Here is a 24,116-nt window from a genome sequence, read left to right on the forward strand (position 1 = left end):
CCGCCTGTTTTGGTAGTGAACCAATGAGATCCTCAACGGGTTACAGAGGTCATGGTAGTCAAAGGCATAGATACTAGTACAACAAGACAGGGGGGCTCAGAAACAAAGAGGGTTGACGCCAGGGGGCGCGCATATCGGTGACCGGGGGGAGGGCTGCCGTCCAGGACAGGGGTCATCAGCGGCAAGTCGAAGACGACGAGAAATCGCAGGGCCTTGTAAGTGGGGGAGGGTCGCCACATTTGAATGCAGGTAATAGCTACAGCGGCCCTGGGAGAATTAGGTCGCGGTGGAGCAGCTGCCCTCCTGCGTTCAGTCGAGAGGAAGAAGCATCGAGGACCGTGAAAGCAGAGTCCCAGATGACTTCTGCTCATCTGCGGCAAACTGCAAGAGGGTGGGAAGAGCGATAACATGCGCCTTCGTGTCGCTTGTTCATGCAGTAAATGCGCGCGATCAATTGGATTGGGCTAGGAGAACATGTGAAGCGGATGACGCCTGAGAAAAGTGCAGCACGATGCCTCCAAGGTACCCACCCATCCTCCCGAGCGTGGCGTATGGAACTAATCCTCGCCGGCCCTCTCACTGCACAGTCGTGCCTAGCATGTGCCTCGTTGGGTCTCATACGACGGAGGCAAAGCGAACGGCATTTGCAGGCAGGGCGGTTGGATTCTCATTTTGGCATCAGAACGAAGCGAGAGAGCGCCATCCCTCATCTGACCACGGCGAGCGGAAGCGATGAGGGCAGCCGCGGCGCTGATATTGGAGGAACAACGCAGTTCTGCTGAGTTCGAATCAGCCACAAAAGTCGAATGAGCGTCGTCCAGGATCTCTGCGCATGGATCAATCGACGAGCGAAAGAATAGCAGGGCAACGACGCATCAATCTTAAAAGCTCTGATGAGGGGCAGCCTTTCCATGGAGGTGCTGAGAAGGGATATGCGCCGGTACAACCGGGCCAGACTTGGTGGGGCGAGCGAGCCCAAGCCGCGAGATGCTCATTCCACGTAGCATTTTCACTCGTATGTGTGCGTGTGCGTGTGTGCGTATGTATTTGGTATGACCTGGTCGCGGCTTGTCCCAGACGATGACAGCAGCGCGATTATGCTGGAGCTGGCCGGGTGGACATCGAGGAGCTGTATTCCCCTCAGCAATGAGGCACGCCGGCAGCGCCTGTACTCGCACGAGACGCGCAGCAGAACGTCCAGGCCGTGACCAAGGCTCCTGCGCAAGTTGTAAACCATGCCGTTTCATCCCAAGCCAGAGCCGGGGGTGGCTAGACGACCTCATGTTTCTACCCAGCCCCCTCAGGGGTAGCCACGAACTAGAACACTCAAGAATGTCGCTGTCGTCGGTAATTGGCAGGCCCGCTGCCCGTCGAAATGCTGTTTGATAATCGCGTTCAAGGTTCCCGCTCTTGCAGATACTTGTCTGCAGCTGGCCACGTGCAAAGCTCAACGTCCTCGGCATCTGCCATTTGGTATGCCATTCTCATATTGGGAGCTTGATTCTATAGCAGCATTAGCGACAGCGCGCAGCTCGGGCAACCGACTTTCCGCACAGCTAGGGCACGTACATGCATGCGTATGTGTGTGTATGTGTGTGTCCCATTGGATTCCTCGTATGTGCAGTTTGAAGCTGCAGGGCCCTAATATGTCGCGCAGATACTTGGTAATGAAAGGATGGGAAGCCATGTCGTTTCAAGATGCCTTCGCAGTGGAGCTCGAGACCCCGGTGGGTTATCCTATCAACGGGGCCGCGATCATCAAATTCTAGAAGACAGAAACACTCCACTATACACGCAGCATAGTGGTAGAACACCAGGGGTTTATAGGTAACCCATCAGGACAGTTGATATAAGCATGAATTCCAGGAACGCGGCGCGCGGGAGGAGGATAGCGAGTCAGAGGCACGCCGCAAGCAATACGACATTCGTATTGTGGTCAGTCGTTGTTATGTATAGCGTATAGAGAGACCTGCAGGTCAGACAAGCCTCGCGAATCTGCTCGACCGCTGTTGCTGCCCCAGTTGGAACAACTGCGCTGGACTGGTAATAGCTCTTCCGTCACCAGCCTTGTGCGTCTCCAACCGCCAATGGCGCCAGCTGGGAGACTCCCGAGGGGTCGCACGCGGCGCGGCGCAACAGAGGTGAGGTATTGCACGGTGTCCACGGCTGGTGAGAACATCTGGGGCTCGAGTTCTCCAGGCCCTGTCGCCGGCCTGCCCAACCGTCGGCGTGTTTACGAAGCAATCACAGCGTTTGTCTGATCTCCTTGCTTCGCCATCATCCCGCCGGGGACAGCAAAAACAGCACGTTGTATTAGGCAAGATCCGACCACATGGCTTTTCGTGCCAGGTTTCGGATGGCCGCCGGCCACGCGGACGCAAGTTGCCGCCATGTCGGAAGTGGGAAAGCCTAAGGACCACTTGGCTCGCTGGGCAAGGGTCGACATGTTTGACGCAGCGGGTCTGGCCGTTTGGAAGTCATGTTTGGAGCTTCTGCTCCCTGTCTGGAAGAAGGAGAAAAGAGGACCCCCAGTCAGCCGTAGCACGAGCTTCGAGTTGCCGCGGTTGTGAAGCAGCTAAAGAAAGACTGGATCACCCTATGGGCCAGGGCTGCCCCGGCGAGTATCAGGAACGGCCGAGCTGATGTTTGGACTTTCAAGTGCTGTCGTCCTGTCTTCACCAGGGTGCTGAAGGTGCGTGCCTTCTGTAGGTATCTAGTATCGGGACATTGCAGCAGCCCGAATTGCACTGTCAGAGTTCAATATTCAGAGATAGGTAAGGTACCTACCTAGGTAGGGAATAAGCAAGTACCCTACTTGCCTACCTACCGGCCACTGGCAGGACTCCGTAGAAGTCGTTTGAAGTGGAGCAAGTGCAGCAGAGAGCCGGCTCTCGGTGGTCCTGATGCAGTCTTCTGTCAATGTGCATACGACTGTGTGTGCATAGACGGAGCAAGTAGGTAGCCTTGGCCCTTGGCCGTATCGTGCCCGTACATGTACGGAGTCGCACGTACGCAAATGTTAATCTCGAGAAGCTCCGAAGGGTCAGGTCCATCACCTCGCAGCAGTATCGTAGGGATGCCTGCGCAGGACCCCTCACGGCGCACACAAACGCCGGACTCGGTACTTTACCTGGCCACTCATGATCGCTTGCCAGATGTCACCCTCCACGAGAGAACCGGCCGGAAGAAGAAACGGGTAGCAACAAGAGCAGGACGATGAGAGAACACGACGAAAGAGAGCAAGGCTGTGCCAGGAGAGGGTGCAAGGTTCAAAGTTATCGCACCCCCCCTCCCAGAGACGTTGTAGTGCCACCTCAGGCACCAATCCCATGTACCCGTACCTGCTCATATGCCTCGCCGCCGCCTGCCGCAGCGGTTCCTATACACGCATACAGGCAAACAGGCAACCGCACGCTTCCAATTGTTCCTGCACCCGTACGAATACCTTACTGTACTAACCTGGCCTTGTACCTGCACCAGCCGGCGTTGTTCCCTCCGTGCCCCTACCCTGGACTTCCGCCAATGGCTAGCCGCCTCTCAGATTTCAGGACTTCTCGCGTAGCCTCGCGTCTTTCCCCGCGCCCTGACGCCTTGCGACGCCCCCGGTCTTGGGCTTGTCTTGGTCTCGGTCTTGGGCCCGGTCTCTGTTCCGGCCCTCACATGCACATGCTCGCTCTCAGGCTTGCTTGCTTCCCGGCCAGGGCCAAATTTGCTGCGCGACAAAGCGGGGAGCTCAGAGGAGCGCGATCCAATCGAGGCCCGGGCCAATGCCTCAGTCAGTGCTAGTCCCCGCCCGAAGAGGCAGCAAAGGGCCTGCGATGGAGAGGCAGATGGAGCAGCCGGGCCTTTCATTTCAAGGTGCTGCGACTCATCCCGAGTGCTGCGAGTCTGGCTGTACAGTACTGACTTCGTACTTGTACGACGAGTCCCCTAGGTAGAACCCCCCCCTTACGGCTCGCTGGCTGCGTCTGCTGGCGCAATAGAGATGAGGAAGCAAGGTACCCGGATCTAGGGGAGAGGGAGAAGGGGGGGAAAAGGAAAGAAACGAAAAGAGAAGAAACGACGCGTGCTAACCTTTGCTCAGGAAGGGCGTGGTCGCCCTGAAGAAATCCTCGGTTCTACTCCAAGATTGTCCGAAGGCCCAATGGCAGCGTTCCCTCACGCCAGTTGCCGTTGGTTCGCGACCTACTGCATCCAGCAGGTGGTGGCGAGCAAGCCGGTGGATGGGACAGCTGGTGTGATGCCTATCTGCTGCTTGGGATCATATGCGGGCGCAGAAGAAATCTTGGACCTCTACTTCTAGCAGACGAAGCAGAGTTGCCACGATGCGGACCTGGAGCTATTGGCAAACAAGCTTCGTAGGGGTATCCAAGGTAAGTAAGGTGTATTAGGTGTGCCTGTGTGGTGTGCGTGTGCCTCTCTTTGCCCTTGTACCTTCGGTTTGACTCTACCTATCAACAGGCTCGTGGATGAAGCAGATACTACTTTTACTACCGGCACGCGCGAATTACTCCGTACGAACGAGGGTGCTACCGCGATCACTTCTGCCAGTGCCAGGTTGCCAGGCAAGGCCTTGTGCAGAAATCTGTTCCGTGCTGCAAGCCATAGCGGGCACATGGGCTGAACACATGCCCCCTCGAACTAGACTGGGTTCTTAATCATCGCCTCAGCAGGCGGGAGATCTGCCACCGCCGAGTCGCATACGAGAGTACATGTACACCATGCAGATACGTTGCTGCCGCCTCTCTGCTTTGCCGCAAGTGCGGAGTTCGAATCCTGTACGAGTACATGCCGGCGTTAATTAGCCGGAAATCGAAATCACTTCTCATCAGCAACCCGGCTGTGGGTTGCAGAAGCTGAAGACTGGCGTGGATAGCACCCTCGCCTTTGTGTGGACGCCATCCGGACGCAGCAGCTTTCCGATGAGGTCAACACCTGCAAGCATTGGGCACTGCATCTGCTGCATCTGCACATCTCCGAGAGGACCTGGGCGGCGTCGGATGCGCAAACATGGCCGACCAATTTCCCTTTGGCGCCTGGTGGGAGACGTGACCGAGCCATCCACGTAATTGCAGAGGGGAAAGGCCAATCCTTCAATTCAGCCTCAATCTCACGAGCAGAATCCTGGCCATGGCGGCGTAACATGGAATTTCTGGCATACGAGTACAAGCGTGAGTGCAAACACGGGTGGCTAGGTGGAGTGACAGATTGCCAGCGTGGCACCGTTTCCATGCTTCCGTCCTTTCTTTCGTTGCCGCCTCTCTTCTCCATGCTCCCCTTTCACCGACGGGTGACTCTTCCCGTCGGCGTTTGGTCCGCTCTGCGGCGCCGAGGACGGCTGAATGCTCTCAGACTATGCCAAGAGCTGAAGGGATACTAATCGCTTCGAGTGCCGCATCATGCATCAGAGCATCGGCCTTGCTGCATCATCTTTTAGCTGCGCATTACTGGGCCACCCCCATCCCGTTGCAGTTTTCTCATATGCGGCCAGATAGGCCGTTGAGGCCCAAAAGGGGACCGTTCATAGGATGATATCGCTCTCCTGATCGGCAGGGAGGCGTAGCGAGAGTAGACGTTCGGCAAGTATTCCGTACAACGAAGGACCTGGTCCTCCTCCCCTTGCCTCAGACTACAATTTGATAGTACACAGTACTTCGTACATCACCTACCACACACCATCTACAGCTCTCGCCTACTTGTTGGTACCTCGTAGCGCCCAGTCTGTCGTCTGTGTCGCCAGCTGGATGCTAACGAACCGTTGTTATAAGGCTTGGTGAGACATTTCGCCAGGAACAGTCCGATCTCTAATCAATGGATCTATTATTAGCCCCGTCGGATGACTTGCCTAGCGCTGAAACGCTGGGAGCACAGACGCTAGGTAGACGCCTTGCTTGGAGACATCTTTTGATGGGTAAGGGAAGAATACGAAGTTGAGGTACTACGAATACATGTGGCTGGCTGTACGACTGCAGCTCATAATACAGTATACATAGCATCTGCAAGTTGGAATGCTCATTTCCTTCTGGTTAGTAGGCGGCGAATAGTAGCAGTTGCGTACAGGAGAGGGTGTTTCTCAACTGGATGGCAATCAATCATATGCACTCAGCTCTCATATGTATGGAGCTGACGCAGAGGTCGTCTGTCTCCGTCACTCGACTTCTGCCGGCATATGCAAGTCAAGCCACCTCGCAACTTAATGCTGACAAGTACAGCTGCTCGACCTTGTTTGCAATTGTGATGATTTATTACCCTGCTGTCACTTTGCTTGCCTCGTGACCTCGAGCGTTGTGTTGGCAGCGCCGGGGTTCGTGCTGAATCACGTACGTGCATGCCAATATGGAGCCTCGTTACGTCAAAGAGGAGGTCTGGATGTGACATTGACCAAGAGAATTTATGTAATAACTTTACGACTAAAGGTCATTGTCTAGAAGATTGGAAGTAGAATGTGATGTGACTTATACACCTGTAGCTGCAATGCGATGAGGTAGCTGCATTGAGAGCTAGCATTGCTCACATACGGCAAGAATATGAGCCGAGAGCTTCCTTCAAAACTCAAACTTCCAACATGTAAAGCTTCAGCGCTGCAAGCTATATACATTTTTCATCGTTTCATGGTCTTGTCTCGAGTGCCTTCATCTCCCAGGCTCTAGTAGTCGTAGAATCCCTTTCCGCTCTTCTTTCCAAGCCAGCCCGCATCCACCATCTTTCCCAACAACACGCTTGGGCGGTACTTGGAGTCGCCCGTCTCCGTATGGAGTACCTTCATGATAGCCAAGCACGTGTCAAGGCCGATAAAGTCTGCGAGTTGCAGTGGTCCCATGGGGACGTTGGTTCCATTCTTCATGATGGCATCGATGGAGTCCCTGTCGCCAACGCCCGTTTCGAGGCAGATGATGGCCTCGTTGATGTATGGCATGAGGATTCTGTTGGCGAGGAAGCCGGGAGAGTCGGCGGAGACGGACGTGATCTTGCCCATCTTCTTGCAGAACTCGACGGCCGTGTCGAGCGTCTCCTTGCTGGTCTGCAGTCCGCTGATGATTTCGACACCCTTCTGGACGGGAACCGGGTTCATGAAGTGAGTGGAAACAACTCTTGATGAAGCCGAGGTATCGTTAGGATTGGTAGTAGTGGCCGCAGCAATGCGTGTAATGGAGATTGACGACGTGTTGGTCGCCAGGATTGCGTGGGGGGGAGCAATCTTGGCCAGCTTGCTGAAGATGTCAAACTTGAGCTGGGGAATCTCAGGCACAGCCTCGATGATGAAGTCGACAGAGGAGAAGTCCTCCATCTTGGTGCTCGGCGTCAGCAGGGAGCGAGCCTGGTCGGCCTGCTCCTGAGTGATCTTGGACTTGGACACATCCTTGGCCAGCAGCTTCTCTATCACGGACCGTCAGTCATGACATCACAGCACCAGGGCTCGAGACTCCCCCACGCACCCGCAAACGCAATGCCTTTACTCAATGCCTGCTCGGACGAGTCGACAAGAGTCACTGGAACCTGTGCCTTTTGCGCAGCAACAAGAGCAATTCCCAGGCCCTGAAACGCAGCGTCAGAACTCCCGTCTTTCACGTGTAAGCGGGACATCGTACCATCTGGCCGGCGCCGAGGACACCGAGACTCTTGACATCGGCAGCACACTGCCTGGGAGTAGAGCTGAAGCAGCGCGACTGGCGCACCGCCCCCAGCGCCCTTCCTCGAAGGATTGAGCTGGCCATTTTCTGTGATATGTGAAGAGTAGGATTAGAGAGAGAGAGAACGGTGAGTCTCCTGGGCCGGTTAAACGAGGAAGTATAACGGGCAGCTTAACACATGTACTTATGGGCTTGCCGCAACCCGGGTAACCTCGGCCCATTTGCTGCCGGCATTTGGTGGGTTAAGCGCGCTGAAGGCTTATCGGAGTGCCGAACATCACCCGCTTATCGACCGCGTAAATTGGTTGCTGCTAATACAAGCCTGAGGCGCGTCAGCTTTGGTTGGCAGACGCGTGCTGGAGGGGCTGTATATTGACTTGGATGCAAAATGGCGATTTGATGCTTGATCATGCTGGGGGGTGCATTGAAAAGACACCGAGCTGCTTCTGCGTCCTACCGTCTCTCTTTAATGCTACCGGTTATGCGTGATACGCTTCTCCATCCATAACAGCTTCACGCAACAAGACGGCCGCCATGGAGCTGGCAGACGGCACCACAGACATTGTCCACCCCGAAGTTCGGGCACACATCAGCAGCCTCGTTGCCGCGGTATGCCCTCCCTGGCTCTACCTCAAGGGACGATGAGATTACTGACGAAACTTGCAGCTGGGAGGCGCAAGCACAGAAGACGATGGCCGATACCACCTGGGCGACGATGCCCTCGAGGTCCTCCGCGACATCAAGCGATGGATCCGCTTCTACGACGAAAAGACGAACCGCATGGACGTTGCCCGCTGCATCCACGAGGCGAACCTCATCGAAGGCGACCTGCTCCCGATTCTGGCGACCTGGCCCGAGAATGCCACCGACAGCAAGTACAAGTCTCGGATTGCCCTGTCGTGCTTTGAGATCATGGTCCCCTTGACGTGGCCCATGGAGCGCGACAAGGAGCGGATGACGGTCAACCATCATCGGCACATGCCTGTGCTGGAGCTTGCGCAAGTTCAGTACAAGAGGGCCATCATCAACTTTGACGAGGCACGGATCCTCCATGCTGCCGTCAGGACTGCGCTGCCGTCGCTGGCGCTTCCCGCTGGCGACAGGACGGCGCGGGATCAGGGCATCATCAAGCTGGTGCTCTTCTTCCTCCGCAACATGGCCATGATTGCGCCCCCTCCCAATGTCAAGTACGAGGGCGACGAGACGCAGATCTCGCGGTCGGCCACAATCGATGCCTTTTCATACCAAGACATCTTCCTGTTCCTCCTTACGCTGGCTTCGAACATGGGCGAGGACTTTAGAACAGAGGACATGGCTGTTATGGAGATTATTTACCATCTCACCAAGAGAGTCGACATTGAGAAGCTGTTCATGTCGGAGCAGCAAGCGCACAAGGCGAAAGCAAACGAGCTTGCGTCCCTGATGAACAAGGAGTCGGCCATGCACAAGGCATACGCCCGCAATGGCCCAACGCGTCACAACCGGTTCGGCACCATGATCTGGGTCAAGCGCGAAGACGGCAAGATGTCTTCTCTCACAGGACAAGACGCTCTTAGTGATGTCACGGCACGTAATCTGAAGATGGACAACAATAAAGTGTTCAAACCTCCCCGGAGGACAAAGAAGGAAAACAAAGACGAGAGAGACTTGGGACCACCAGCGAAGCTTAACGCGCGAGCTACCAGCCAGCTCCGTTCGTTTGTCGAAGAGTTCCTTGACTCCGGCTTCAACCCCCTATTCTCTCACGTGCGCAAAACCATCGACCGAGAGGCTTCGCATGTTATGCAGTACCACAGGAGGCAGTTCTTCTACCTCGTAGCATGGTTTCTCGAAGCTGAGCGGACACGGCAGTCATTGAGAAAAGGACCCAACAACAAGGGTAATGACGACGTGTCCAGTTTCAGCCTTGTGGCAGGCGTCTTGAACCAAGAAATGTTTATCACTCTCAACAAGGCAATGCACGAAGCGTATGAGTACAAGGACTGGCATGAGCTGGCTGCTGTGATGAGATGTTTCACGCAGATTCTGCTCACAGTCCAGGCAATGTCTGAGAGCGGCCGAGAGGACGACGAGGAAATCGCAGAAAACGTCCTCAGCCGTCTGTTCTACGAGGAGTCAACGCATGATACTATTGCAAACATCATAAGGACCTACAAGGATCAGGGCTTCTACTATCTGGACGCCGCAACGGAGCTGGTACATCATTTCTTGCGTATTCTGGAAGCATACTCGAAGCAGAATGCGGACATGCAAGTTCGCTCCCGCAAGCGGACGCGACAGAAGAAGAAAAAGGAGCAGCAGCAACAGCAGGGCACGGAAGACGGCGCTCTGGCCGAAGAGCAAGACGATTCGGCCAACGACGAGGAGACCACGGAGCGTACTTCCAAGGAACGCAAGTTTGACTTCCAACGCTTCGCCGCTCGGTTTACGCCACAGGGCGTGGTGGACACTTTTGTCAAGTTTACGCGGTTCTATCGCGATATGACTGACGCCCAGTTGAAGCGCGCCCATCGGTATTTCTATCGCCTCGCCTTCAAACAGGAGATGAGCGTGATGCTTTTCCGTGTGGACATCATCCATTTACTATATAATATGATCAAGGGCCCCGAGCCCCTGGACAAATCTTCAAGCATGTACAAAGACTGGGAAGAGCTGGTGAAGCAGATCCTCCGCAAATGCTTCAAGAAGATTGAGCAAAGACCGGAACTCATCGTTGAAATGCTCTTCAGCAAATTGCAGAGCACCGCGTTCTTCCTGGAGTACGGATACGAGAAGCAGACTGCTTCCAAGAAGCAGGCGAAACCTGGAGCCGAACTTGTCTTCAAATACACAGAAGAGCGAGACCGTCAGATCGCCATTGTGGTTGGCGCGCTGCTGGACAAGAACGAGGGAGATCATATCAACTGGGTGAAGAGCGTTGTCGCCGCGGCAGAGAGCGAGCGCCGATCATGGGCTGCAGCTGAGGAAGTACTGAGGTCAACAGAAACTCCAATGGAAGAATCAACAGATGCCAACGAGCCAAAAGAACCGAGCAAGCCCTCCCCGATCAGTAAGTCCCCATCGTTCATTTACAGGTGTCGCTGCAGACTTCTAACCTGCGTTCAGTCGTGAAACCCGACAGTGACGCGAGGCGGGCCGCTAGATTCAAGAATTCGTATCTCCGGCTTCTACTGAATCTCTGCGGATGCCAGCTATTTGGCCCTGCTTCGGAGGAAACGCCCGAGTCTCTCTGGGTCTTTCCGGAAGACGTCACGGCTGACTCCCTCAAAGATGCGCTGCACTTCATCAACCAGGCCGAGTTCAACCCTCCAACATTTGACGATGGACAACTAGCAGAGAATCAGCTCAAGAGGAAGACGCAACCCCGCAAAAAGGCAGACTTTGACGACGACGAAGGCGACGACCTCGACGATGAATTCCTATTCGAGCCCGGCGGCCCAACAGCCAGGAAAGCCGTCGACGAGAGACCCAAGAAGACGAGAAAGAGGAGAAGAAGAAACAGCCAGGCGCAGCCACTCGACGACGAAGAGCTCGAAGAAAAGGCCCGCAAACGACGCGAGCGCGAGCGCGAAAAGGCGCGCAGGATCAAGTCCGCCGTGTACGTCAGAGAAGGAGACGACGAGTTTGACGAGGACGAGGACGAGGCGTTTTTTGCCCGCGAGCGCGAGATTGCCGCGCGGGCTGCGAGGGCTGCGCAGTCTGCTTTGGAGCCTGGGCTGGTTGAAGCGGCCGAGCAGAAGAAGAAGCGGAAGCCTGCTGCGGTGCGATTGGATAGTGACGAGGATGACGATATCTTGGGCTTGCTGAGCGATGACGAGGTGGAGAGCAGGGATGATACCCCCATGGTGGAGGACGATGATGAGAGCGAGAGCAGGAAGAAGATGAGAGTCAGTGTGGAGGATGAGGCAGATGATGATGATGATGATGATGCAGATGTGGACATGGAAGACGCTTCCAGCCCTGGAAATACGCAGCAGTCGGAGTCAAACACAAAGGAGGATGCTGATGATGATGATGCTGTTATGGTGACTCGCAGGCCGAGGGTACGTGGTGGGTTTGTCATAGACAGCGATGATGAGGATTAGAAGGGGCAGTATAAAGAAGGATATCTTAGTATGCCATATGTTGTCGACATGTAAACAGCATTGCGAGGGGTTGCTTGGGATATATGAATAATGACCACATATTATTCAATGACGAACTTTTCTAGCTTCTGTGTATCCAAAGGGTATCGTATTCGCATTCGTCTATTGTATTCCCCCTTTTCCTTTCCAGCTTTTGCAAGTATGCAAGTATCCCAAGAAATACAAATCTCCATGCGTATCCGACGTTCAGGAACGTCATTCATTATCCATGGTATCCAAACACCAGCTCCTACCCTCGTTGAGCAAATCACTCACGACCTCTTATGCAGCATCAGGCGTGGCACTTCCTTTCCGCAGCCCGCTCGACCTCGCGTCAACACTCCTCCTCCTGGTGACCGTATTTCGCGTATGGGGGACTTGGCCAAGCTCTGCCAGATCCTCTTGGCTCTTGTAGTCTCGGTGAACACCTCCAGGGTTGGCACTTCGTTGAGAGGACGATGATCTGCTCGCCACCCGTGTATCATCGCAGCTTTGAACTCCAGCCTGCTGCTCGACACGACCCCAAGAGCCGCCGATGCCCTCCATGGTGAAGTCAGAAGCAGTGGGCTCGTCAAGCAATGCCAATTCATCCGGTCGGAATATCCGGGGCAGGACCATGGCGCGTACAGGAATAAGGAGCAAGATGATGATAGGAAAGCCAACGGCAGCAATGGTTTGTGTAATAGCAAAAGTGGCGCCAAAGCCGACCAGCTCAACAATGACAAACCCCCATATCGCGGCGCGCCGCTTCACTGATATGAGAGGCGAGTTCGCGGGCGTCAAGTTCTTATCGCGGGCCAGAAAAAGCAGTTTTGCGGTGATGCCATTCGCTTGGAGGGCTTGAACGCCCATGATGAAGAAGAGTCCCGCCAGGACTCCATGAGGCACCAGATGGAGGACGACGAGGAGAGGTCCCGTCATAGTGCCAAGGGTAAGAAGCCCCTGGGCAAGGTTTGACACACGCTGCTCGACAACGTGAGTTGCTTCGAAAGTATAGCCCCCCTTATCTTCGCCCTTTTCATCGAATTTCTTCACAGCTTTGGTGACACAGAGGGACTCTGTGTGAAAGGGGGCTTGTGGGATCAGGCCGTTGGGAAAGGGTAGGCCGAGGATGCCGGCTACCCCGGTGGTGATGCCAAGCAGGAAAAAGTCCCAATGAAAGCCGGCAGGCTTTCTCAGGGGAAACTCGCTTCCCTGCGCGATAAGAGATGAAACTGTCCAGAGCGTCAGTATTTTTCACCAACACATTCGGTGTAAAAGAAGAGGGCCAGGGCTTACCATTGTGGTCGAACCAAAATAGGATAGTCAAGAGGATGGCGAATGGGAGAGCGGTGAAGATTTCCCCGACGCTCAGATCCCAAAACCGGACGAGCCATCCTCGATCGCCTGTAGGCTCAAAGGCAGTGCTGGTTGGAAGCACCGCTAGATGGACCTCGGACATGCGCCCAATGTGGACAAAGCCAGTGAAGAAAACGAGGGTCAACGGCGTTCCGTAATCTTTCAAAAAGACGCGAACTGGATGTCTGAAGAGACTGCTACCGCCAAGTTCACCACAGATGTAAGCAACCATGAAGAGCAGCAGAGCCGCAACGATGGAGAGGTAGAAGGCACTGTCACCACCTAGGCGCTCCAGTACTTGGATGCCTTTCTGGAGGTAGATGAAGGCCACATAAAAGCCAAAGATGTCGCAGGGAAATCGTGTAACCCAACGCAGCCAGTTGCACGAGTTTGTGATGGCGAGGATCCAGTGCAAAATGAGCGACCATCTGGAAGAGAGTGAGTCAGGACCAGTGATCGCGTGTGTCGAGGGCTAGATTCAGAGCTTACATTCCGATCCAGGCCATGAATCCCAAGTAATTGACGCCGGTCGGTTTCATGATATCGTAGACCGTACTGTTAAACACCGTGATGGGACCTATAGAAACCAAAATTAGAAGAGTCAAGAAGACCATGATATCCCAACAGCACACGTACCAGTCACTCCAACAATGACAAGAGGCTGAGCGGAGAAGATGGAAAAAACAACAGAACCAAGAACAGACGCCAACAAGACTTCATTAACGCCGTAGTTGGATCCGGTGTTTTGGAACATGTCGAGTGAGAAGGCAAGGGCGGGCAAGATACTATCAGAGACACAGGTCAGAAACCGGTTGCTTGCTTGCTTGATGAACCACAAACTCGAACATGATCATTGGCGAAGGACCCAGGGGATGGGGAGAGGCCATATCACGTACTTGGCAAAATACATGAAGATTGTGGCGGGCACAACACGGTAGTCCCACGCGTCGAGCCAGTCGCTCACATAGTAAGGCGCTCTCCGACGAACATCGTTGACCATGCCACGGAAGGGATGGATGCTCCACCATGCTTCTGCGCGCCGCCGTGATGTCGAGGTAGATGGTGATGTCGACGTCGAGCGTCTGCCGCTTGTCGTCGTCGCTGCTGTCACCGGTTCGGGCAGCCTCTGCTCTGATGCTGCCCGAAATAAGGGAGGCACGCCATGGCTTCCGTCCTCGCCTCTGATCCGTCCCCCATCACCAGGACCTGCCATTGAAACCGTCATCGTGAGCTGAATCTCGTCGCATGGGCGAGTTGGTCTCTCGCCACTCGATGCGCCAAGACAGATGCCGAGCCCTCTGAGGATTGTTCGCAAGGGCTTGTTCGCAGAGCTCGGAGTTGGTTTGAAGACGCCAAGCCGGGTACGGGCCAAGTCCTCATAACAGAAACATTGATGCAATGACTTGAGTGTGCTCTCCAGAAGAATGTGGCGTACGAGGTAGAAGACGGAACCCGTTGCACGAACACGGCCTTTGGGGATTATATACGGGCTGGGATCCAGCAATCCGACCCCTGGTCAGACAACAAAAGGCAAATCGTCCACTGCAAGGCTAGCAATGGATATGCTCTGCAGGGGAGGGGACGGATTTTAGTATTCGTCAAAAGAAATTGCCCCTCTCCCTTCTTCACCTGGTAGATAAAAAAATTTAGATGAGAGGACGAGGTTGGTTATTACCGGTTCTCTGTCTTCTCTTCCCTTCTTTGCCCTTTCCTCGAACTTTTCCCCAGCAAAGCTAGATTCAGATTCAAGATCGGAAGGCGCCACCACTAACACCTTTGTTGACATCCACACATTGGATGAAATATGCCCCAGTTTGGCTTAGACGCGTCGTTACCGCACTTTCGCCCCTCCCAATGGAGGCAGTGGGGCGCAACTTTATACCATGGACCTTCTGTCACCGTGATATTGACGGCAGAATTGAATTGGATGCTATGGCCAGCAAAGCAACAGACAAACTCATCTCTTGAATCATCTCTATAAGCTGCTGAACTTTCCTATGCAAGACTTGTCTCTGGATTCTTGCCCTGACCTCAGAGGACCGGTCATTTTCTGGAACCAATGCTTCGTACGGTAGCCCGTTCAGACCCCGGTAATAACAAAGAACACTGACAAATGTAATAATCATCTCCATGAACTACTATACTCACAAGACATAACAATTTGCAAACTCATGGATCACGCAAACTCCTAATATTGACCTTTCGTTCGAGCTTTCACTGTAAACCTCATCCTCACTACGGTTAGCATGAGCAGCCAGTCACCCCGAACCAGCTCACAGGTCTCCCAACTGAAACATTGGGTCGAATGTTTTGATTGTCACGAAGCCCAAAAGTAAATTCATGAATCACTGCAACGAGAACCTTAACCACCAACCGGCAACCAAGCACAAAAGCTCACCTGCACGGAACTTTATCACCTGTTGGTGTAACAGTCACAGCATAAGAAGGAAAGACATACATCAACCGTCTAACATCAACCACTAAGCCACTAACATAACCTCTGTCAAGTTGCACCAGAAAATATCAGGAGCATTGGTTTCAACAGGGCCTTGAATCCGCACCAACCGCCAAGACGAACGATACGCGAGGCAAGAAAATGAATTTATCTCCTTCTTTTCTCGAATTTCTTTACATTGCCAAGGGCCATCGCCACAAAAGTCTGGATAGTCCCCGTTGGCCGGGTTTAGCGTCCTGCAGCGGAAGGAACTTTTTCATCCAATCACGATCAATCCGGGGATTTGCTCCGATTTTCCCACAGACGTCAGACAACGACAACGTAGGAAGGGAATCAGGAGCAATCATCCTTGCGAGCATCAAGTATATGAACGATACATTATGTATGCCTCGTCTGCATGTGTAGCTTCAATGTAGTTATGGACGTGCTCCTGAACAAGAGAATATCTCAATATGCTCATCTGTTCCATCGCACGTACCTCATAGTATCTCAGCATGGAGAAGTCCCCGAGACGTAGCAGTCGTCCTTCACACTTCCTCACCACACATCTTCATTACTGTTAGCAGAGTAACGCTCTTCTACTTTGTTTCCTGGTCCCACCGAGACTTCTAGAGTTCTAAATCCAGATACGAGTACATAGTAAAGTTCAATAGCCCCTGCCCCCCCCCCTTAGAAGAGTCAAGAAGACCATGATATCCCAACAGCACACGTACCAGTCACTCCAACAATGACAAGAGGCTGAGCGGAGAAGATGGAAAAAACAACAGAACCAAGAACAGACGCCAACAANACTGGCTACCGTCTTCGACAACGGGACGGCAGATATTGCTATCCGCTCCGTTGAGGAAGATGCGGCAGCCAATCCGGGCGTGTCATCAAGTTCCCGGCAGTTTCCCTTATTTCCCACATTCATCTTTCTCAACGAGATCCAACACCTCCGGCTTTGATTAATCAACCTGCAACCTCCGCTCTTCTTTCTTTGCCATTGTACACACCTATTACATGACATCACCATCACCTCTTTCCGTCGTCTGGCAGGTCCCGAAAGGCTGGTGCAGGCGCAGGAGGATCCTCCCTCGGAGTGTCGGTCTCGGTCGGGAAAGGAGGCGGAGCGCTTTCCTCTTTGCCGAAGAACTTCTCAAAGTCCTCGTTGTCGTCGAACGGTCGCTTGCCGAGAATTCGGACCATGTCATCGCGTGAGAGCACCTCCTTTTTCAGCAGCTCCTCGGCGATCAGCCCGACTTCCTTCTTCTTCTCCACCAGAAGGTTGCGACACCGAGTGTAGGCCTCTTCCACTATCCGATGCACCTCCTGGTCAATCTGCTGGGCAGTAGCCTCGGCGAACGGCTTCACCATGCGGTTCGGATCATTGTCGAAGTGCACAGGCCCCACCTTTTCTGACATGCCCCATTGTGTGACCATGCTGCGTGCCATTTGGGAGACCTTCTTGAAGTCATCGCTGGCACCGGTCGTCACCGTGGGGAAGTGTAGCTCTTCAGACACACGGCCTCCCATGGTCATGGCCATTCGGTCCATGAGTTGGTTCGTGCTCATCAGATAGGCATCCTGGGGCAGGTATTGCGCATAGCCCAGAGCACCCTGACCACGGGGAATGATGGAGACCTTCAGCAGAGGGTCTGCGTGCTTCAGGAACCAACCGCAGATGGCATGTCCAGCTTCGTGATAAGCCACCGTTTTCTTTTCCTCGGGTCGGAGAACCAGCGACTTGCGTTCCAAGCCTCCGATGACACGCTCAATGGCTCGCTCGAAATGCGTCATCTTGACGTCGTCTGCGTTCTCTCTCGCGGCTGTTCAAGCTGTTAGTCCATCGAACTCCCCAAACACATATTGCGCCGGATGGTGGGAAAACTTACCGATAAGAGCTGCTTCATTCACGACATTGGCAATGTCTGCACCGGAGAAGCCAGGGGTCAAGGTGGCAAGTCGGCCCACGAGGAATTCCTGGTCTTCCTTGGTGACAATCTTCTTGAGATAAACCTGGAAGATTTCTTGTCGTCCCTTCATAGTAGGTCGGTCAATGAAGATGTGTCGGTCGAAACGGCCAGGACGCATCAGTGCCTTGTCTAGTATATCGGCACGGTTGGTGCCAGCCAAGACGACGACCTGCTCTCGCGTGTTGAAACCGTCCATTTCCGTCAGGATCTGGTTGAGCGTAGCCTCTCGTTCGTCGTTGCCGCCGAATCCACGACCACTCTCCATTCGAGCACGACCAATGGCGTCAATCTCGTCAATGAAGATGATGCAGGGAGCGTTCTTTCGGCCTTCCGCGAACAAGTCTCGCACACGAGAAGGACCCACGCCAACAAACATCTCCACAAACTCAGAACCGCTCACGCTGAAGAAAGGCACGCCGGACTCTCCAGCAGTGGCCTTGGCGAGAAGCGTCTTTCCTGTTCCTGGAGGGCCGGCGAGAATGGCACCGCGAGGAATCTTGGCACCCAGCTTCTCAAACTTCTCGGGCTGCTTCAGGAAGCTCACAAACTCCATAATCTCCGTCTTAGCCTCCTCCAGACCGGCAACGTCGCTGAACTTGACCTTGACAGCGCTCTCGGCGTTGAACTTCTTGGCCTTGCTTTTACCAAAGTTGAACATGCCTCCGGCACCTCCTGCTCGTCCACTCATGGACCTCTGCGTCCACAAGATCAGACCGATGAAGAGAAGAGTAGGTCCGAATGCCAGAACGAGGTTGCCGAGGGTGCTGCCGCCTGATTCATAGCTGACAGGTATTCTTTCCGATGGTGGAATGCCCAGCTGATCTTGGGCTTCTTCCAGCTTCTTCTCAAAGGATTCAACCGATCCAATTGAGAAGACATATGTTCTTCTAGCTCCAGACCCATCGGTCGCTCCCTGGACGGCATCGGGATGCAGTTCCACACGCACTTGAGAGCCGTTGACCACCACCAGTTTCTGCACGAGGCCCTTGTCCAAAAAGTTCTTGCGCAGCTCCTGCCAGGTGATCTCTTTCTCGGAGAAGGGCCTGCTGAACGATTCGATTGCCCAAAGCGTGATACCAAGCACAAGACCAGTCTGAAGAGCATCCATCCAACCGTTCCTTTCCGGTTTGGGTGATTTGCCTCCGGATCCTTGCGGGTTTGAGTGAGACTCGTCGGACGCCTTGTGAGCTCGGCCAGCATCTTGTCCCTTTTCTCCGTCCTTGTGTTCGTTCATCTCGGGGTTATTCTGGTCGAACATGCCTCGCTTTCCTTGCTGCTGCTGTTCAATTTCCCACTCCGCCACTCGCTCGGCCGTGATGAAGACGCATCGCATCAGTCTGCCCTTATCCATTATCGACAAGTTGCCAGGTCCCTGGCGCATTTTGTGTAGCAGCTCGCGGACCTCGGCCGGCACGCCGGTATGCTGAAGCCCCACCAGGATGTCTTTCAGGGTCTGTCTCTGGCCTTCGGGGAGCAACTGTTGGAAGGACTGCAGCTGAGAGATCTCCTCTTTGGTGAGGCGGATCCAGCCCTCTGGTAGAGGCGGCAGAGGAACTTTGTTGGACTCCGGGCCGTCTGTGTCTGGTTTTGCGTCATTGTGGCTGTTCGGCTTCTCTGGACCGGGGTTTTTGCTGTCGTCGGGATGCGGGGGTTTGGAGGAGTAGAATCGCGGGACAATGCCGTAGGGCGTCGGCAGCGCTCTGAGAGAGACTGCGCTGGAGCGGGCGACGAGCCTCTGTGTTCTCTGTAAGCTCACGCTGTTTGAGAACCTCGCCAGCCGCGCGAGCTGGCTCGACTGACGAAGATATCTTGACATGGTGGAGGGGGGCGGTTTCTGGCTTGCGGCGGATCCGCCGGTCCTGGGTCGATGGCAGGAGAGAGCAGCGCAAGCTTGTCGCACTCGCTGCGCAGGGTTGCGCTTGATGGCTCCGAGTTCAGTGTGCCTCAGAGAAGACCATGCGCTGAGTACAAATCGCGAGCAATGGTTCGGCGCCTCTGCAGACTTGAGAAGTTCTAAGCTGTTCCAGATGACACCACGAGACTGAAGCCTGCCGGCGAGCGAATCCACTCTAACCCCGAAAATTGTACGGAGTCACGTGCCGGAATTCGGAGCGATGCAGGGTAAGGTCGCCTCGGAGGATCGGGTTTCTGCCTGGGTGAAGCTCCGCTCCTCTAATATCTTGCCACCAAGCTCGTGCTGTCATAGATGGAATTTATTATATTCTAAATCTTGATCTTGGGGAAATAGTAATAGTATGCTAGCCATAAAGGACCGTCCCGTGAAAAGTCAGGTAAAAGGATAGTAAACGAAAGGGGATAAAGTTCGGTGAATAAGCGATTGATATCAGGAGGAGCCAAGAGTGACGAAGATGGTACGTATGTTCCCGCTGCCTTTGGCGAGGACTGCTTGGCTACGTCCATCAATCGCCGTGGTTTCCAGCAAAAAGCTTTCATGTCTTGGGGTCAAGTCCGGCCAATCTCGCCAAACTTCTATGTGTGAATCCCTAGAGAGTCTGTGCTGAGAGAATCGTGATATCACACGAGCCGCCTGCATCTCGTCACCAATCTCCAAGAGCATCGCTTTCGGCTTGAGTCTGTATGCGATGTCTAATAACCTGGCGTAAAAGACGTCCTCATGCTCCCAATCTGCAGGAATGGGAATGCCATCTCCTGGGACCAAGGCCAGGGACGGCTCATACTTGCGAACCGAGTGCCCAATCTGGCCACCTCCATAGTGCCACGCTCGTCGGGAAACGTAGGGCGGATTAGATACCATCACGTCCCAGGCGCGCTCTTGGAGCTTTTCTATAACCTGGTCCTGAAAGATATCCTCTTGTAGGATATCGACGGTGTGCTTTGGCCGTGTGTCTGCAAGATGGCCGAGCCTGGCATTATGAACAATATTGTCTCTGGCAAGACTGACCGCTTGAGTAGAGATATCCACTCCCAGAACCTCTAAACGTTCAAATTGTCTGGAGAGCAACGCATAGAGAAGTAGAGGTATGCAGCCCGTGCCCGTACAAAAGTCGACAATTCCGAGACCCTGGACCGATGCGCCAACCCCCAAGCTCCCGGCCTTGATAAGGTCAGCAAGGTGATAGGTGTACGCCTCGGTCTCTGGTCTGGGGATCAACACGCCAGGCCGACATTTGATATCAAGTGGCCCGAACGGTTGGGATCCCAAGATGTACTGCAGAGGATAGCCTTGCCCTCTTTTCCTGCACAGTCTGAAGAGTAGACCCTCTTGGTGGGTGCGTGTGATGCCGCCGACATGCTCTTTGAGCCATCGCAACTCATTCATGGCCGACTGAAGGTTTCTGCATGCCGGGAGAAGTGCAGCAATGTTGGGTGAGCGACGACTGGCCCTGCGAAAGAGCCATGGCGGGATTCGCGGCATGGGCCTCGTGTGTGATTTTGGAGAAGAAAAGGTCAAGCTGCAAGCGAGGGTGCTGGATTCTGGTGGCGCCTGGAAATCTGTTCAGGGACTGCCTAACGAGGGAATAATGCCACGCCAAGTTTCGGCAGTTTAAAGTTTAACGAACCCGATCTACCATCTACTCCAAATCTGAATTTCCATCAATGCATTTTGATAACAATTCACCGTTTGTAATCATCAAATTGATTTCTTCTCGTTTTGCCAGATTGATTGAGTTTACGCCCCTGGATCTGAGGATCAAAGCGGACGTCAAACGCTGCGCATCCTAAACTCAATCTGCAGCCGGCCTTTAGCCGATGTGCTGTGAAATCAACCTCGCCGCCCAGCCTCTGAATCGCATCGCTGCTGAACCATTCAATATCTATACCACCCTTGACCGAGGATGCCATCAGAACCCTTGTGAACCTTTCTCTTGTCGAAACCTCAGGTCTCAGGCCGGCAGAGCAAATTTGGCATTAACGGTATCCAAAAAGCCGATCTTTTCTTATATCCTTAGTTGTCTTCTCGCCGCCGATTCGACGGTATCCCCTGGCCGTGCCGCCTCCGTCGAGACTTCCGCCAACGCGTCGTTTGAGTGAACCTTCAAGTTCTCGCAGCCAAACCTCGATTCCCCATCAAGATGAACGCACCGGATCGGTACGTATCTGATTTGTTCAATGGCTTCCTTTCTGTTGCCGCCATGCCTCATCACATGATGTTCCAGTCCATCTCCCGTGATGTTGCCAAGCCTCGCCAGGAGCCGGGAACTATCGTGCTTTGAGAGCAGATTTCTCAAGGCAAGAGCAATTCATCCAAACATCGCTTCTCCCTGGGATGCCATTGGAGCAATTGCGCGGCTCTTGCTGATGATGTGCTGGTGTCTGTTTATTGCCTGCTGGTCCATGCAAGCGCGCAACCAGCAGCAATTCAGTGTGCACTTGCCGTCTCCTCACAGCCGCAAACAATGGCACGCGAGCTGGCAGCTGCCTGGTTTTCGTTTATGCCAAACTCACCTCTGCTTCTCTTGCCCATCGTTTCTGCACGCTTCATCATCTCCTTCACCAACATCAATCACTTCTCGTTATCTCTTATTCGCCTTTGCTTCAGTGAAAATGGCGGGATGCAACACAAAGCATGACAACCTCCAGGATCATCCGTTGCGTCTTTCCTCGCTCTGACCAGCTTTGATTATTTTGATGGGCTCTGTGCTAACCTCGAGTCAGTTTCGAGCTCTTTCTGCTCGCCGACGGCGAGAAGAAGATTGAGGAGAAGGTCTATTCTGGTGAGTGGCTGCCGTTCGTATTTCAGGTCAGCTAGAAACTTACCCTCTCTTTCACAGGCATGTCCAACACTTCAGACTTTGTTCTGAAGAAGGAAGACCACACTCTGGGCAATCTGCTCTCCGAGCACCTCAAGGCGCACCCCAACGTCTACATGGCCGGGTACAAGAGTAGGTTTCGGTCTCGACTGACGCTATGGCGAGAAAGCTGACCGAGACACGATAGTTGCTCATCCTAATGTCCCCGAGCTGTACATCCGTGTCCAAACAGACGGGACCATTTCTCCTCGCGACGTCTTTACGTCGGTCTGCGAAAAGCTCATCAACCAGCTCGAGATGTTGTACCAGGAGTTCACTCGCGAATGGGAGCTGAGACGTATCACCAATACTGGAGACCAGGGGAATATGCCATCTAATGGTCATTGAGCAATTCACACGAGATCGTCTCAAAGGAAGGCGTTATAGGAACATGGAATCTGGCTTTTGTTTCGGCTTGGTTTGAGCCGCGGAAAATGAGTTTCGTTGGTTTTTTTTCTTCATCTTAACCATACAGTATGCATAATGGGAATAACGCGAACCAGCCTCGAAGCTGGATATCCTCCAACCAATTATAGAACACTTCTTCCATTGTCGCCGGATCCCAGTAGTTCCAGTCGCGGAATGCAAGCCACATGTATATGGCACGCCCGTAGAGGTGTGTCATTTTACCACAGTGAGCCGGCATGCACTTGAGATGCGTAGTTTGTAGATTCCCTCAAGCGGTGGCACCAACTGGCCCTTCTCCTCCTGGAATCAACTAGGGGGTTGTGTTAGCCTATGCGGCACAATACCAGGCAGGAGAGGGGGGCTCGGTAGCTATACCATGCAGATATTATTGCCGTTGAGCAGGATCTTGGGGAGTTTTGTGTGGTTTCCAGAGTAGTCGCTGCGAAAGAAGAGAAAAAGCAAACAGTCAACTTTGGCCCTACACCTAGAGCAGAATTCGATCAAGACTCACAATTCCGTCACATCCTCCAGCACCATGTCTATTCTCTAGTTAGATGGAAGTTTCCTCGTGGTTCATGTGCATACGTATACTTACTGACGTAGTCATCAAAGCCCAGGAGCGTGCCGCTAAACTCTGTCCCAGGTGTCAACATCCCCGCGGTACGGCGACGGGACAATGCTGGGCCTCCATACCTTTGTCGCCCTTCATGATGACCCATATCCTTGATCCGACACACTTGTCGATGAGTTCTGGGGTCGTGTGTCAGTGAGATGAGCCATGGCTCGAGGAACACGGCGTTGGGTCGTCGGCTGCCCAGGACTCACCGAGGGGTAGCAGCTGTGACGCCATCTTGAATTTGCCTGAAGGGGTTTCGCCTGTTGCCTATCCGACGTGGCAGATGCAGCCTGCAGTTGTGTATCCGTAATGAAGAAAAAAAAAAAAAAAGGATTTACAGCGGAATAAGAGCTCGTAGAACAAGGATCTGGCTCAAGCTCTCACTGTCTGTAGGTCAAAGTCATTCCCAGCTCGAATCTGATGGGCTGAGGCGCTAAATTGGGCAGAGGCAGGACAAGGCCAGGGCAAGCAAAACAGCGCCTGGCCCACAGGACACACCTCGCGATGCTGACTAAGGCTCGTTGCAACAACGCTGCTCCGTCCTCCGCAGTCGCATCTGCATCTGCATCCCATTCCATCCCCATGCTCTTGTTTTCTGCACCTAAGCGCGCTGATACATGATGGCTGCCCCGGCGGCCAATCACCCTCGCCCGCAGCCTCAGCTTCCCCGTTCCCTCAAGCCCCTTCTGGCGTCCCTGCTGCCCACGGCGCGCTCCTAATGGCCTGGCCCGCGATACTGCCTGCAAGCTGCTGTACCTGGAACGAACGAGGCGTTGCTCAGGTGTGCTGCTGAGGCGCACTGCTGCAAGCCGCGGAC

General features: G+C 53.9%; 6 protein-coding genes across 6 annotated transcripts; 2 read left to right on the forward strand and 4 right to left on the reverse strand.

The window, feature by feature from the left end:
• Window positions 1–6,646: 6,646 nt before the first annotated feature.
• Window positions 6,647–7,815, reverse strand: CCMA1212_005849 (3-hydroxybutyryl-CoA dehydrogenase; the record flags this gene model as incomplete). The annotated part of the gene is made up of 3 exons (XM_073703094.1): window positions 7,590–7,815; window positions 7,437–7,536; window positions 6,647–7,377 (listed from the first exon to the last, which is right to left on the reverse strand). Exons 1-3 carry the CDS (start codon window positions 7,713–7,715, stop codon window positions 6,647–6,649), a joined length of 957 nt encoding a protein of 318 aa, XP_073558243.1. The 5' UTR covers window positions 7,716–7,815.
• A 350-nt stretch (window positions 7,816–8,165) lies between these two features.
• CCMA1212_005850 (Topoisomerase 1-associated factor 1) lies at window positions 8,166–11,716 on the forward strand (the record flags this gene model as incomplete). The annotated part of the gene is made up of 3 exons (XM_073703095.1): window positions 8,166–8,240; window positions 8,298–10,680; window positions 10,737–11,716. 3 exons carry the CDS (start codon window positions 8,166–8,168, stop codon window positions 11,714–11,716), a joined length of 3,438 nt encoding a protein of 1,145 aa, XP_073558477.1.
• A 321-nt stretch (window positions 11,717–12,037) lies between these two features.
• Window positions 12,038–14,318, reverse strand: CCMA1212_005851 (uncharacterized protein; the record flags this gene model as incomplete). Its single annotated transcript, XM_073703096.1, has 5 exons — window positions 12,038–12,969; window positions 13,034–13,521; window positions 13,583–13,670; window positions 13,730–13,878; window positions 13,990–14,318. 5 exons carry the CDS (start codon window positions 14,316–14,318, stop codon window positions 12,038–12,040), a joined length of 1,986 nt encoding a protein of 661 aa, XP_073558478.1.
• A 2,244-nt stretch (window positions 14,319–16,562) lies between these two features.
• CCMA1212_005852 (Mitochondrial respiratory chain complexes assembly protein YTA12) lies at window positions 16,563–20,900 on the reverse strand (the record flags this gene model as incomplete). The annotated part of the gene is made up of 3 exons (XM_073703097.1): window positions 16,563–17,356; window positions 17,423–19,572; window positions 20,119–20,900. 3 exons carry the CDS (start codon window positions 20,898–20,900, stop codon window positions 16,563–16,565), a joined length of 3,726 nt encoding a protein of 1,241 aa, XP_073558479.1.
• Window positions 20,901–21,787: 887 nt separating this feature from the next.
• CCMA1212_005853 (DNA-directed RNA polymerase II subunit RPB11) lies at window positions 21,788–22,623 on the forward strand (the record flags this gene model as incomplete). The annotated part of the gene is made up of 4 exons (XM_073703098.1): window positions 21,788–21,795; window positions 22,142–22,200; window positions 22,258–22,368; window positions 22,424–22,623. The coding sequence occupies 4 exons, from the start codon at window positions 21,788–21,790 to the stop codon at window positions 22,621–22,623; spliced, it is 378 nt and encodes a 125-aa protein (XP_073558480.1).
• A 328-nt stretch (window positions 22,624–22,951) lies between these two features.
• On the reverse strand, window positions 22,952–23,533 carry CCMA1212_005854 (U6 snRNA-associated Sm-like protein; the record flags this gene model as incomplete). The annotated part of the gene is made up of 6 exons (XM_073703099.1): window positions 22,952–22,993; window positions 23,059–23,122; window positions 23,195–23,222; window positions 23,279–23,317; window positions 23,377–23,433; window positions 23,509–23,533. The coding sequence occupies 6 exons, from the start codon at window positions 23,531–23,533 to the stop codon at window positions 22,952–22,954; spliced, it is 255 nt and encodes an 84-aa protein (XP_073558555.1).
• Window positions 23,534–24,116: the final 583 nt, after the last annotated feature.

The sequence above is a fragment of the Trichoderma ghanense genome, assembly GCF_004382785.1.
Source record: "Trichoderma ghanense strain CCMA-1212 chromosome Unknown scaffold_6, whole genome shotgun sequence".
NCBI classification, from domain to species: domain Eukaryota; kingdom Fungi; phylum Ascomycota; class Sordariomycetes; order Hypocreales; family Hypocreaceae; genus Trichoderma; species Trichoderma ghanense.